Source organism: Nannospalax galili, unplaced genomic scaffold (genome assembly GCF_000622305.1).
Source record: "Nannospalax galili isolate Female #2095 unplaced genomic scaffold, S.galili_v1.0 scaffold734, whole genome shotgun sequence".
Classification (NCBI taxonomy): Eukaryota; Metazoa; Chordata; class Mammalia; order Rodentia; family Spalacidae; genus Nannospalax; species Nannospalax galili.
In genome coordinates, this window is record NW_008337073.1 from 4,188,211 (window position 1) to 4,203,835 (window position 15,625).

General features: G+C 40.1%; 1 protein-coding gene across 2 annotated transcripts in view; it reads left to right on the plus strand.

Moving 5' to 3' along the window:
- Positions 1 to 15,625, plus strand: part of Fgd6 (FYVE, RhoGEF and PH domain containing 6) — a 132,171-nt gene that overhangs the window by 64,977 nt on the left and 51,569 nt on the right. For both annotated transcript variants that reach the window (XM_029563092.1, XM_008832077.3), the window contains exons 4-5: positions 7,594 to 7,661; positions 7,763 to 7,793. In XM_029563092.1, the coding sequence (XP_029418952.1) occupies positions 7,594 to 7,661; positions 7,763 to 7,793 (99 nt within the window). The remainder of the gene's footprint in view (positions 1 to 7,593; positions 7,662 to 7,762; positions 7,794 to 15,625) is intronic.

Here is a 15,625-nt window from a genome sequence, read left to right on the forward strand (position 1 = left end):
GTAGTGCAGGCTAGGAGAGTTAGCCGGTGGTGCAGGCCCAGAGAAGCAAATAGAGGTGAGGGCGGGGCCAGGACCAGAAGCAGTGCTCCTGGAGCCCAAGAAAGGGACTGAGTTGGTCTGGGTGAGAAGGATCAGGAAGCAGTATTGTTTCCCCAGGTGTCTGGGGCCCCAAGACTAGGAATGGCGCAGGGCCCAAACTAGGAGTATAGAAGGGGGGGGCGGGGATGGAAGGGTGAATGTGGCTTAGGGAGTCCCGGCGCTGAGAGTTGCGCTGTAGACTTACCCCAAGAGGCCTGAGGATGGTAGTGCAGGCTAGGAGAGTTAGCTGGTGGTGCTGGCCCAGGGAAGCAGAGAGGGGTGAGGGCGGGGCCAGGACCAGAAGCGGTGCTCCTGGAGCCCAAGAAAGGGACTGAGTTGGTCTGGGTGAGAAGGATCAGGAAGCAGTATTGGTTCCCCAGGTGTCTGGGGCCCCAAGACTAGGAATGGCGCAGGGCCCAAACTAGGAGTATAGAACGGCGGGAGGGATGGAAGAGTGAATATGCCTTAGGGAGTCCCGGCGCGAGAGTTGCGCTATAGACTTACCCCAAGAGGCCTGAGGATGGTAGTCTTTCTTCAGTTTTATAAGCAGACTTCAGAGCGCTTTCCCTGTGCTGGGAACAAGGAAGGTTACCGAGCCTGGAGGCTGGAGTCGAAGACAACTTTGCAGCTTTTGTTTCTTTGTTTTTCCAATTCTGTGATCAATGTGTCAGAGCATGTACTTGGAGATATGCAAGTATAGTTATGGAGTGTTCAAAGAGTAATGGAAGGTCATCTAGTATGTTACTCTGTGAAATCTTCCTGATTTCATGCTCTGCTTGATTATGGTCTCATATGGTCAGCAGGTTCATAGTTGTAATACTGTATCTACATGGTTATTGTTCCTTTGCTTACTTTTTGAAGGTTGGGCTATCTTTTTTTTTTCTTTGAAATATATTTTTTTTCTACTTAGCATACAAAATAATAGATTTCATTATAATTTCTTTTTCTTTTTTCTTTTGGTATTTTTGAGACTGCATCTCCCTATAGCCCCAGCTGACCTAGAACTCACTATGTAGACCAACCTGGTCTTGAACTCAGAGAGATCTACCTGCCTCTGCCTTCCAAGTGCTGGGATTAAAGGTGTGTGCCACCACAACCAGCTTCATTATGATATTTTCATACACATATATGATATATATATATAAATTTAATTTGCTCATATTTGCCCTTCATCTCAGATCTGTTGATTCAGAATTTCCAAAATAGTTACCTTGGAATCTGAACTGTAAGATGAGCTTGTGATTCTTATGATCATTAATGTCAGCTCAGCTGCAAAGCACTGAATTGGCTGCAGTGGAGCTGTTTTTCTTAGCAACTTTGTTATCAAAAGTAAAAAAAATCAGCTACTAGCTTCACATTTTACAATGATGGCATAAATACACCACTGACTCTTTCCTTTAAACAAGCTCAGGATAAGAAGGATAAGAGACATGGGCCAGCAAAATGGCCCAGTGGGTAAAGATGCTTGCCGCCAAGCTGGATGACTTGACTTTATCTCAGGACCCACATGGTAGAAGGAGAAAACTGGCTCCCCCAAGTTGTCCTCCAACATCCACATGCACATGTGTGTATGTGTATACAAAAGGTAAATAAATAATTTAAAACATTATAAAAAGATATAAATTCTATACTCTGTGATATTAAAGAGACTATGGAAACTCCAAATCAAGTATATATGTAATGTAAGGGATTTCATGCCTACCAGCAGTATATAAGGTTCTAGTATTTCTAGGTCCTTGTCAACAACTTCTTGGTTTTGTTTTTCAAGACAGTGTCTCACCGCAGAGTCCAGTCTGACTTAGAATTCAAGATCCTCCTGCCTCTGCCCCCTAGCAGTGCGATTATAAGCCAGCACTTACTGTTTCTATGTTTTCGCTTGTTTTGTTTTGAGACAGGTCTCAGTATGTATCCTTGCTGGTCTGGCACTCCCTATGTAGACAAGGCTAGCTCTGAACTCATAGAGACCCACCTGCCTTTCCTTCCTTAGTGCTGAGATCAAAGACATGCACCGTCATGCCTGGCTACTTGTTTGTTATGAGACAGGATTTCATTGTGTAGTCCAGGCTGGCCTTCATCTCTTGATCCTCCTGCCTTACACACATGTGACACTGTGCCTGACTTGATTTTCCTTTTGAATTATAGCCATTTTGTGGGTGTGAAACTGAATCTCATTGTGGTTTTTAACTTGCATTTTCCTAATAACTAATTATGTCAAAACACATTTATTGGTCATTCTTAGGTCTTCTTGGATGAAATATCTATTTACATCTTTTCTCATTTCTGAACTATTTGAGTTGTATTGAGTTATCACAGTTTTTATTTATTCTGAATACTAGTTCCTTTTCAGATTGTGATGTACAAATACAGTTTCCAGTCTTTGTACTTTTGTCACTTGTAGTAGAACCATGCTTTTTGCCTGGGGATAGCATATTTTTATAATTACAGAGTGACCAACTCTCTGTAGTTCTCTGTAATCCAGGCTCTAGCAGAACAAGGTCCTGAAGAAGAGTAGAGTCCCAATGATAGGGAAGTTTTAAGAAGAGGAAAGGAAATAAAAGACAAATCCCAAGAAGAAATTATACTTGGATTTTTTTTTTAAGGGGGAGGTAGGTTTTGGGAAGGGAAGTTCTAGGAATCAAACCCAGGGTCTCAAACATGCTATGCATCACTGAGATTACTCTCAGCCATTTAATGATCTTAAAAGATATATACTATATTTCATAAGCTTAAACTTTGTAGTTAAAGATAGTAAAGAGAAATACATTGTATTAGAAATACACTGATTTGCTAAGTATTCAAAACATCAGTTCTCCCCCACCCTGTGTGTGTGTGTGTGTGTGTGTGTGTGTGTGTGTGTAAACACGTATGCAGTCCCAGTCATTCATTAGTGCATGACTGATACCCAGACTGCAAGATCAGATTATGCACCCTGGGGAATGTTAGCTATGCATCTGTCTTTCTGTTAAAAACATAGTTAAAGGTGAGTGGTTGGAGTGAAATAGAACAAAAATTATGCATGCTGTTTGTCTCAGTCACTCAACAACCTACCTTAAAAAAGTGGAATGTGAATGGAAATAGAAGTCAATTTCATAATTGTCCCTTTAACGATTGAATCTGAGAGCTAAAGAAAAGGAACAAGGTGGAACATGCTAGGCCAATTAGAATGCACTTTTATGTACTGCGAATTAGTAATCAGTTGCTTTTTAAAGATTTTCATAAATGGTTGGGTTGTAGCCTTCCTTGAATACTTTTGGCAGAACTGTCTTTATATTGGTGGGAAGGCTATTGCATACAGACTCTTTGGCAATAAAGTAAGAAAACATGAAAGGGATAAATACAGGAAAGTTGTGGTATTGGTGGTCATAGGCAGGTGTGATGACACACACCTGTAATTCCAGTATTTAAGGACAAAAGGTAAGATCAGGAATTTTTAAAAATTTTTCTTATGATGAGTATTTTAATATATCTTTATTTTTTGATAAAGAAAGTTGCTAAATGAGGGTACATATCAGGAAGTATATCTTTATGACTCAAAGTTCCTTCTCAGTTCAGATTACTCAGTTCCCAGATCTACAACACTTTGTAAGGCATTACCAGTGAGATGGGCAAGTCATAGAAACCCAAATCTTTCCCCCAGTGTTTTTAAAGGCAAATCAAGTATATGGTTAAATCTTTGTTAGGGGACTGGAGAGATGGCTCAGTGGCTAAGAGCACTGGCTACTCTTGCAGAAGACTCGGGTTCAAATCCCAACACCCACATGGCAGCTAACAGCCATCCATAATGTATGGAAGCATGCAGCAAAGACCACCGACCAAGACAACTGCATGGGGGACAGTAGTTTATTGGGGGGGGGCAATCAAACCACTGGGCTGCCTCTGGGATTAGAGAGACAGCCAGGAATTGTTTTTTAATTTAAGTTTTTATTTTATATGTATGAGTTTTCTAGGCTGCGTGTATTTAAGTGTATCATGTCATGCAGTGCCTATGGAGGCCAGAAGAGGGTGTCAGATCCCCTGGAACTGGAGTTAAGGATGGTTGTTAGCTGCCATGTGGGTCCTAGAATCTGAACCTGGGTCCTCTACAAGAGCAGCCAGTGCTCTTAAACACTGAGCCATCTCTCCAGCCCCAAGAATCAGGAATTTGAGGCCAGTCTCTGCTTCTCTGCTATATATAGCAATTTGAGTCCAGCCTGAGCTACATGAGACCCTGATTTATTTATTTTTAAATAGTGAACATTTCTGGAGAATAAAGAAGAGAATTTTATATATTTAACAAATTGCTTCACAAAATAATATGCAAATATTACAGAATGTTTGGATTTGTCAAATCTTGGTAGGAAAATAGTTATATTGGGTGTATGTTTAGCAGTGACTGTCAAGAGGACATACCTTTACTACCACAAGTTGAAACATGATTTAGTAACAATAATTTAAATTTTTTTTTTTTGTCTTTTTGAGACAGGGTCTCCCTGTAGCCCCAACACCTGTCTTGGAACTCATTATGTAGACCAGGCTGGCCTTGAAATCACAAAGATCCGACTGCCTCTGCGTCCCAAGTGCTGGGATTAAAGGCATGCGCCACCATGCCTGGCAATAATTTTAAATTTTTATTTATTCATTTGTGTGTGTGTGTGTGTGTGTGTGTGTGTGTGTGTGTGTGTGTGTAGGCCAGAGGTTGACATCAGATACCTTCCTCAGTTTCTCTCCACCTTAATTTTTGAGACAGTCTTTCCCTGAACCTGGAGCTCACCATTTCAGTGGGACAGGTCACCCAGCAAACCCCAGGGATGATCCTGTTTCCACCTCCATAGCACTCAGGTCATATCAGGTCATAGGTGCACAATGCCACATCTAGCTTTATTATATGGGTTCTGGGGATCTAAATTCAGGTCCTCTGGCTTACACAGCAAGCACTTTACCAACCGAGCCATCTCTCCAAGTCCTGAATACAATAATTGTTAGGTTAGGTATTGGGAAATCTTGGTTTTCTTTCTAATTCTTCCCCCTTTTTGGTGCATTGCTGGGAACTGAATCCATGCCTAGCATGGTGCATACCAGGCAAGCATCCTTCTATTGAACTACCCATCCCCTGAATTCTTCTAATAAGCAACCTTAAATCCTATTGCCAGTGGATCTGCTCTAGGCCAGTACTTACTTTATATATTTGCTGTTTGAACTTTTTCACTCTTCTGACTTGGTCTCCTATTTAAGATCTAATGGTTCGCTAAAGTAATTTAAAAAATAAATCCAAAATAAAGATCTCCCCTATATCTCTGACTCCCATGAACACAGAAGTGACTATGCTAATAATAAATTCCAGATTCAGAAGGCTGGGTATTTAACTCCCTGCCTGGTACAGCATTTCTAGCAGGTGCAAGGCCTCCAAGTTCAGTCCTCAGCAAAGCAGAAAACAAAAAAACAAAGTTCTAAATCTAAATATACTAAAGAAACTTCCGTGCTAGGTATGGTTGTTCATGCCTGTAATCTCAGGACTCAGGAGTCTGAGGCAGGAGGATTGTGGGTTGAGGCCTGCCTGGGCCACAAGAGCCAGACACTGTCTCCAAAATGAAACAACTGCAGAGTATGTGTCCTTGGATAGACTCCTATATTAAACTTCACCCACCCATGGCTCAGGGTCCACTGCAGAAGAGGGGTCAGAAAGATTTAACAGCCAGAGTTGGTCCATGAACATAGGGAAACAGAGGCTTTCAGGCCTTTGGCAGCTTTCTCATGTGAACTTGCGGCAATGGTGGTGTCGAGCACAAGACCCATGCCAGCTCAGTCAGACAAGAGCCCAAAGTGGAGTAAGGGAAATGGGCGGCAGGCCAGCCCTAACCTGGGAATTGTTGGAAAACTGATTACTGCTGATTGAGGGAAAGTAAACCTTCCTTAAGATCTCTAGATGATCTGACTAGACTCCAGTGGATGAACTTACACCAAAGGACATATGGGTACAAATGCTTGACCTGATGAAACCTAACATGTATGCGAAAATACATGAGTTCCGGGGGAGGGCGGGATGTATGTGGGGGAGAGTGTCTAAATTTGATTAAGACCTGTTGTATGAAATGTACAAAGGCTCAATAAAAAATATTTTAAAAATGAAACAAAACTTATCAAAGCCAAAGTTCGGGAACCATTACCTGGTTTGTTCGCTTGGACATCACCTATGCTTAGTTAAATAAATAAAAGGACTTTAAGGTATATAATCAACAAACAAGCATGTTTTAAATAGTATTAAAATATAATTTTCAGGAATTTTAAGGAACGTTCATTCATTGTTAAACTGCATTTATTTTATATCTTGATTCTGACCAAATTCTGGAGCCAGGTGAAAAAGTTCATTGGTGGAGCATTTACTTAGCTTGTCCAAGGCCCAAAAGGAAGGAGGCAAGGAGGGAGGGAGGGAGGGAGTGCTTCTTAGAGACCTTACTACCATTATTTGTTGTTTCCTGTGGCATTTCATTAATGAATAACTATTGGATTGCCATGCTGAGTTTTTATGCATTTCCTTGCCCAGTTGTGTCTGGAGCAGCACAAAATAGCTCTGTTCTGGTGCTGCCAATCTGGCAAGGATGCAAAAAAAACCTCTATAAAACTGAGTCTGATGTTTATTTTACAAAAGTATCAGAGCATTTTCTGCTTAATGGTAGCAGAAATTTCTTTTTAATTTTAATTAATTAGTTTTACTATTGTGTGTATGTGTTGTGTTGTACCATGCCATGCTGGGGATTAAACCCAAGGCCCTCTATGCTGAGCAAGCACTCTCCTCAATCTGATAGCAACTGTAATTTTCATCTTCAATGAAATATCTTTTTTTTAAACAACTTTAAAAAAATATTTTCATTTTATGTGCACAAGTATATTGTGTACATGTATGTAAGTGCACCCATGTTGTGCAATGCTGTGAAGGTCAGAAGAGGGCTTTGGATTCCCCTGGAACTGGAGTTAAGGATGGTTTGTAGCCCCCATGTGGATGCTGGGACTAGAACCTGGGTCCTTTGCAAGAGCAGTCAGTGCTCTTAACCACTGAGCCATCTCTCCAGCCCTTCAATGAAATATCTTAAAATGTTTTAATTACTTTTTCCATGTTTACTGCATTTTCTTCTTCACTGAGGAATCGTGTTTTCAGATCTTTCAGAGAATAGAAAAGGAAACTCCTTTTGTTTGCTCCCTTGGAAACAACAAACCCACCTAAATGCTGAAAGCTTTTGCCAAGTTATCTTCATTTTTTCCCCCAGACATGTACAGTTTTTGTCCCTGATTAGGGTTAATGTTCAGACTAAGAAGTGGATGAAAAAATGAAAACTGTCCACCAATCCCATTCCTGATTGCCCTCAGCTACTTCTGTGTCGTGGCTTGTCATCTCATCTCATTTTCTGCATTTGCCCTTGAGGTGTTGTGTCCTCTGGACGTGTACTGGTAGGAGACTGAGGATCAGAACTGCCATACTCATAGTGTGGCTCCACTGTCCTTCTGTGAGTTCCTGCTTTCTCAATGCTCTCTTTTCTACAGGATGAAGATACTGGAATGAAAAGTAAAGTTCATCTTATTGCCAAGGAGATCATGAGCTCAGAGAAAGTGTAGGTATCAGCTTCATAGTTCAGAAGATGTTGTTTTGGTTTTTTGTTTTATTTTCCCAATCAGCTCATTTTAAACATTTTTTGTTTGCTTTGTTTTACAGATTTGTGGATGTGTTAAAACTTTTGCATATTGTAAGTATCTGGTACTATTTTGCTCAAGTCTAAGCGTGTCCTCTTAGCCGGGCATGGTGGCGCACGCCTTTAATCCCAGCACTTGGGAGGCAGAGGCAGGCGGATCTCTGTGAGTTCGAGGCCACCCTGGTCTATATAGTGAGTTCCAGGACAGCTGGGGCTACAAGGAGACCCTGTCTCAAAAAAGACACACACACACACAAAAAAAAAGTCCTCTTTTGTTCTTGTCCTACCCCAAAGTTTCTTAGTATAACTAATTTAAATGAATTATATGCATGCACTTTCTAATACTTGAGATTAAAGATTAAAGGCATGTACCACCATGCCCAGCTTATATTTTTTAAATATTTAGTTTTCATTGTGTCTGTATGTCTGTGCCTCCAGATATGCCTAGATGATTTCTGAAAATATGTCTTCAGCACCTTTGATCTGTTTCTTTGCTTCCTTCTTTTCTTCTTTTTATTTGGGGGGGGGGTGGTGGTCAAGCTGAGGGCCTCTCACATGCTTTACCGCCAAACTACATCCCCAGCCCTCACAGTGAAGACTTTTAAAGTGATACTGTAGCTTCTTGGGCATTTGTTCTTTGATCTGAATAGCACAAGAAACAGACACTTGTGATTCACAGTTTTACAACTTTTTTTTTTAACTGTCAACTGGAACAGACCTGTTGGGAACAAGTATATGTATCTGATTTGTTCTTCTCATTCACTCTTTTGTACTTGCAAGTTTTTACAAGATTCAGTAGTACCAGCAGTTAAAGTGCTTTCAGTCTTTGCTCCAGTTATATTTTGGCAAGATAGTAAAGACTTAACAAAAGAAAAAAGTAAAGTCAAACAAGGAAGAGAAAAAGAAATGGAAGTGAAATTTACCATTGATGGTAATTATTACCATCGCAAATGAGACAGCTGACAAAAAGTTGAAGGTTCACAAAATGAATACCCATTATGTCCCTACAGAGAATGATTATTTTCCTTTTAATAAATACATGAGCACGAAAAATGGGTTGTGCTTATGGGGAGATTCATGATTCCCTGTGCTTTTTACTTGGTCCAATGGGAAAATAGAAGCATAATTCCTAAGTGAAAAATTTCTGGCTTTGGGATTTTTTTTTTAATCCCTTCATGTTGCTATTTTGTTTTGAGAAAATATTTTCCCGTGAATAGTTTCTCACATTAACTCTTGAATATATTAGTAAATTCTTCTTTGTAATTAATTTTTCAATGATTATACAATTCTGCTGAGGCAGAAGGATTAAAACCACAAATAAAGCAAAACAAAAGATAACATTTTATCACCCAAGCAAATTGGTTGGGCTTCAAATAAATGACTTTTTAAAAATGAACTTATGCAATCCTTGCTGTGACCTGAATACTCTCACTATAATTTAGATGCCTGATATAATTAAATAAAATGACATAGGGTGGGAGTTTGGTGCTTATCTTATTTGTTTTCTAATGGTAGATGGATTCAGTAAGTACCTATGAGTGTACCTTATAAATGCTCAAATATGAAATAAAAATCTTTTAAAAGGAGGAAAAGAAAATCAGAGACTTTGGAGACTTTTAGACAGAAATAGACTGGTTAGTAGTAGTTAAACAGCATTAGTAATGAATCAGCTTTGCTGGGGTTTTTTTTTTCTTCTTTTTTTTTAGTATTTGTTTTTGAGATAGGGTTTCACCAGGTAGCCAAAGCTGCTTCAAACTTGTAATCTCCTCCCTTCAACCTCCCAAATATCCCAAATTGTGTCCATGTGTATACCACCATCTGTTGTCCACTAATTCTTTCACTTAAGGACACACCTTCCTTTGAAAAGTTGATTCTATCTCCTTCTTTCCCTCCCTCCTTCCCTCTTTTTCCTCTCCCTCCCTTCCTCTCTCTCTTTCTGTCCCTCCTCCTCTCCTTCTCTCCATCTCCCTCCCCCCGCTTTTGAAACAGGGTTCCACTCTAGCCTAGTCTGGCCTCAAAATCCTAATAATTCTACTGCCTCAACCTCCCAACTGCCAGGATTATTGGTGTGGGCCACCATGCCAGACAGCAATTGGATAGACTGTTCTAGTTTCATTCTGTGGTTGTGATAAAACACTGAGCAAAAGCAACTGGGGCAGGTATGGTATATTTATCTTACACTTCCAGATCAAAATCCATCATTGAGGGAAGTTAGGGCAGGAACTCAAGGCAAGAACCTGGAGGTAGGAGCCATACAGGAATACTGCTTATTGGTGCACTCTCTGGATCATGCTCAGATAGTTTTCTTATATAGCTCAGGTCCACCTGCCTGGGGAAGGTGCTACCAACAGTGGGCTGGGCCCTTCCTTCTACACCAATCATCAGTGAAGACAGTTTCATAAATATGGCCATAGGCCAATCTGATCTGGAAAATTCATTAATTAAGGTTTTCCCATTTCCCACATGACTCCAGGTTGTGTCAAGTTGACAATAAAACCTATCAAACCTAGAGGTAAGGCCACCTGGATATACAGATATATGATAGTAAATAGAATGTATCATTTGTTTTTCTAAATGCATTATAAAATGAATAGGTTTTCTCAGTCCCCATGTTTTTCTCATCTTAAAAGTTTCATTCTGTTCTTCTGAGTCTGTTCTGTCATTTGAGTCTGGTGAACTTTGTAATTATCAGTTACTTTGTAGTTCTAAGGAATCCTCTTCTAGCTCCTGGTGACATAGGTACTGCCTTCATTTTGGAGTGGCTTCATTCATATAAGGCTTCTGAATGAAGTTCATTAGTAAGAGCTCCTTTGTCTTGCTGCTGTCTTTCCTGGCTTGGTTTGGCATTCCTTCTCTATATCATTCTATTTTAGGTCTTTGCTTCTAACCTTCCAAGGACTTGTGGATCTTAATGAGTTCGTGTGATTATTTAAATTACCAAATCCCTTTAAATAAATGCCCTTCTAGTGAGTGTTCTCTGTGTACCTTGTAACACATTATCTAACTGTGTTGCACAGATTATTTATTTTTAGCCTTGTAACATCCCTAACAGCAGTTTCTCTTTTTTCTTCTATTTAGTTTAAATGAAGAAAGTTATCTTGCTGGCAAAAGTAACCTGCTGCTAAATGCTGCTAAATAACAAAGTCAGACTTTTGTTTTGTTTTTTGGTTTTGTTTGTTTGTTGAGACAGGGCTCACTATGGTGCCCCTGGCTGACTTGGAACTTCCTATGTAGACCAGGCTGGCCTGAAATTCACAAAGATCCTCTTGCTTCTGCCTCCTGAGTGCTGGGATTAAAGGTGGTACTTGAGCTCTTGCACCAAGTGATTGTGTAGAAATTTTAAAATGCTTGTTTGAAACTTTGACTATGAGCTCTATCGTATATCTTTAGAATATAGTATGCCCTTGGGCATATTAGTCGCTTTCAGAATTCTTTTGGTTGCCTAGGAAACCAGAGAATCTGTAGTTTTTTATTTTCTAAAAATGAAATATATTAGAATACTTAGAATATATTATGAGATTATATATTAATGTTATTGAAGAGAATTGGAAGCTTGATGTAAACATTTGGTTTCAATTATGTTTCACACAGTTTTATACCGATGATTTTACATAACCTGGCATGTACATGTACAAAAAGAGAGGTCATTTCACTGGGAAACATGTTTTCATTTTAAAAACAAAGTCAGCCAAGCATGATGGCACACTTCTGTGATCCCAGTGCTAGGGCAGCAGAGGCAGAATAATCATGAGTTTGAGGCCATCATGGGCTATATAACAAGACCTCGTCTCAAGAAAAGCAAACAAGGCAGAACCAAAACCAAATTGTTGAGTTGGGGGACTCCCCCCGCAACCCCTTACTTTTACTTTATCGTTTCCTGTTCCTTTATGCATATTTATCGTAGGCCTTTGACCTTAGCAGCTGCTTCACTTTGGCATAATACGAAGTAGTTTTTACTTACAGAGCTCCCTGTCTGTCTGTATTTCCATGTGGTCTTTGTAATTCACTGTGTCATAGTGGTTAAGTAATACCTCAAGGCCAAGCATGCTGCTTGGGACAGCTGGCAATTAAGTCACATACTTTTCTCTGGCTCTCTAGATACAAAGCCTGACTTTATGGACAAGGCCGTCTCTTTTGCGCTTCAGTGCCTCAGATGTTCATACTTGATCTAATTTGCATTGATTTTTGCTTAGATGTTCCCCAAGTGATCAGAGATGACAGAGCTAGTATGTTAATACCGTAAAGAGTCGTTCTGGTTCCTATTTATAGGCTTTGGGGAAATTGTTACGAATAATGTTATTGGGCTAAAGAGATGGCTCAGTGGCTAAGAATGTGTACTGCTCTTGTAAAGGACCTGAGTTCAGTTCCCATTACCTATATCACGTGGTTCACAACTTCCTATAACCCCAGCTTCATGGTATCTGCTACCTCTGGCCTGCAAGCGCCTGCACTCTTGTGTACATAACCACACACAGACAGAATTAAAAGTAATAAAAATCTTTAAGAATAATATATGCTTTATTATTTAGAGGCCCATTCTACTACTGAATTCCAACTTGAACAATTATTTAATCTAACCAGAGACAAGAGCATAGGTGGTTCAGTTTTGCATACAGAATCTTTACTAGGTTTTTTGTTTGGTTTTTTGAGACAGGGTCTCACTATGTAGCCCTGGCTGGCCTTGAACACAGAGTTCTCCCTGCCTCTGCCTCCCAAGTGCTTTTGGTTTATTAGAAGTAGTGAAGTATATGTAGTTGATAGCAGTAGCATCTGTAGCTTGCCTGATATTTCATACTCTGTCTCCCCACCCCTCTATTTTAGTTACCCAGCCCCCCACCCCATCCTTTTGTCTTTACTTTTCAAACTCAGGGCCTTATGAAATCTGGGATAGTGCTCTTCCACTGAGCTACTCCCAGGCCTGCTACCTAGCTCTTCTAGAGTGAAAAAGTACTTGAATCTAATTTCTAAAGTGCTTATCCTAATGCTTTAAATCTTCACTGGTGTAGTTAAGGAAAGGAGGTGCTGGTGAATTTTGATGTTTCTACACAAAACAGTTTTGTGTCTAGCTCTTAAGGATCATTATCACACCTTCTCAAATTATCCAGACTGTTAGGATTTAGAAAAATAACCAGGTACATGTTGTAATCATCTTTTTTATATTAAAAAAAATGTTACCTCCTTCCAGTTTCTCCACTTTGGCAGTGACTGAGGCTTATGAGTAGCTGAAAAGTTTAAGATTTTGTGTGTACTTCCTGTGGAATTAGTAACATCTGGCACTGGAATTAGTAACATCAGGGTATATTGCTTTCAAGGGATGGTGGCCAGAGAAGTAAAGGAATGAAATTGAACCTGGTGCTGCTGTGTGTAGTTATGGAGGCTGTAAGTTCCAAGTGAAGCCTTGCATTCATTTTATTGTCTTGGAATCAGGAGTGTGCCAGTTTTGGAGCTGGAGTGCTAGGGATTGAACCCCAGATTTTGTGCATGGTTAACATGTACTCTGCCACTAAGCTGTACCCCAACCAGGGCCCCCTTTTCCATTTTCAAAAAGCCACCAAGGTAACCAGTGATATCCCCTAGTGAAAAAAAATATTCTGTGACATTTAAAAAAATATTTATTGTTTTTATTTTATGTGTATGAGTTTATTGCCTGTATGTATGTAAGTGCACCTGTGCGCAATGCCCATGGAGGTCAGAAGAAGGCGTTGGAGCCCCTGGAACTGGAGTTAGGGACGGTTGATACCCACTATGTAGGTGCTGGGAATTGAACTCTGCTTCTCCACAAGAGCAGCAGGTCTCTTTAACCTTCAGCCCCATTCTGTGACATTTTTAGATTTATTTATTTTACTTATTTATTTTTATTTTATGTGTATGAATATATTGCCTGCATGTATGTAAGTGCACCTGTGTCGTGCAGTGGCCGCAAAGGACAGAAAGATCCCCTGGAACTGGAGTTATGGACAGTTATCAGCTGCCATATGGATGCTGGGATTTGAACCTGGGTCCTCTGCAAGAGCAGTCAGTGCTCTTAACTGCTGATCCATCTCTCCAGCTCTGTGACATTTTTAAAAGTACAGTAAAGCAGACTTTATTCAGTGCTATGGGCATAGAGACCATTACTGTGGGTGAGATTTTACAGTGACAAAAGGAGAATGGATTTAACTCCAAAAACAGCATGGACAATTGAGAATTCATAGCTAAGGAGCAAAGTTGGAGTCAGTGGATGAAAGATTAATAAGAGGAAATGTAGCAGCAGTGGGGATTTTTGCTGATGAAAGGCCAGCTTGATCTGCTATCATCTGAGCGATGGTAGAAGGTGAGGAACAGGGCCAGATACCAGAGGTGAGAGGTTCTTAGAAAACTGCGCTGTACAAAGAAGTGCACAGATGACCCAAGCAAAGGTTCAGGAACCTGACTCCTTTGGTTAAGAGAATCATCTGGTATTTACTGTGTTCCCCCTGGCTGGTCTCAGACTCACAGCCATTTGCCTGCTCAGCCACCCTCACCTCACCTCAAGTGCTAGGCTTTCAGGTGTATGTCACCATTCCTGGTTTTCTGATATACTACTCATAATTTTTTAAAAGGTATCATAGGGCATCAGTTCATCTAGAACTGCCCCAAACATCTAGTCATCCTAGAAGGGTAAAGCTTTGCTAGGTGTATGGCAAAGGCCTCTATTCAGAGGTGGCCATGTCATTGGTCAGTCCACTTTGAATTTGGCTTGTCTCTGTTAAATGTGGCTTAAATAAACAAGCTTCTTTTTGGCAAAGGTGGAAGCCATGGAAGAAGTGGTGTTAGACTGGTTCTTAAGTTACTTAACAGGCTAACATCTACTATCATTGTCATGGCTGAGGAAATACCATCCAATTGAAAAGCAAAAAGTTATTCTATCAAGGAACAAGCATAGTCATCACTTAACTCTACAAGAAAAAAGAGTCATGTTTCTTGCTTTTCTGAGCAATAATTCTTGCATCTGAATTATATTAATCACTAAACTGATAGGAAAAAATGTAGCTGTTTACTTTCTGAGCTTTGAATATATTTACTATTTGGGATGTTATTCACAAATATGTTCTATAGCTCTCCTTGATAGTAGACAATCTAATGACTTTCAAAAGTGTTAAGTGGCTGTATTTTTCCTTAACAAACGTGAATGTTGATTGATGCAAGCTGTGGAGGGTGGAATTTAGCTGCTATCAGTTTGGTTTTTGGAGATGTTTTATATGGTTTTCTAGATTAGAGCTTATGCAAGCTAAAATTCTTGTTTTATAGTCTACTCATCAGTTATACGTATTAGTTCTTTAGTTACTAGTGTAGGTGATGTTCTTTATATTAATATTGCTAATGGGGCAATAAAGGTGATTCTAGGTTCTGACTTCAAGTGAGAGAGGTAGCTGGGGATGTAGCTCAGTAGAGTGCTTGCCTAGGATTCAGTAAACCATGGGTTCAATTCTCAGCACCTAATAAAGCAGGTATGGTGGTACAGGCCTGTAATTCTAGCACTTGGGAGGAGAGGCAGGAGACTCCAAAGTTCAAGGCTATCCTTGTCCTGTTGGTGCATGCTTGTAATCCCAGTTATCCAGAGGCTGATCCTCAACAGGAGGATTATGAATTCTGGAGGTCAGCCTGGGCTCAGTAAGACTGTCTCAAACAAACAAAACCTTTAAGAAACCTTAGAGTCAGCTCAGGGATAGAACCTTGCCTACATTCACAAGTCTCTGGACTCAATTTCCAGCTCTACAAAAGAAAGAAAAATAATTATATTCTGAGATAGGAATCATTTCATATGATTCTAAAGTATATGCGAGAGTTTGGGAGGTTTTTTGTTTTGTTTGTTTTGTTTTGTTTCCTTTCCTTTCCCTTCCCCCTCCCCCCTCCCCCTCCCCCAC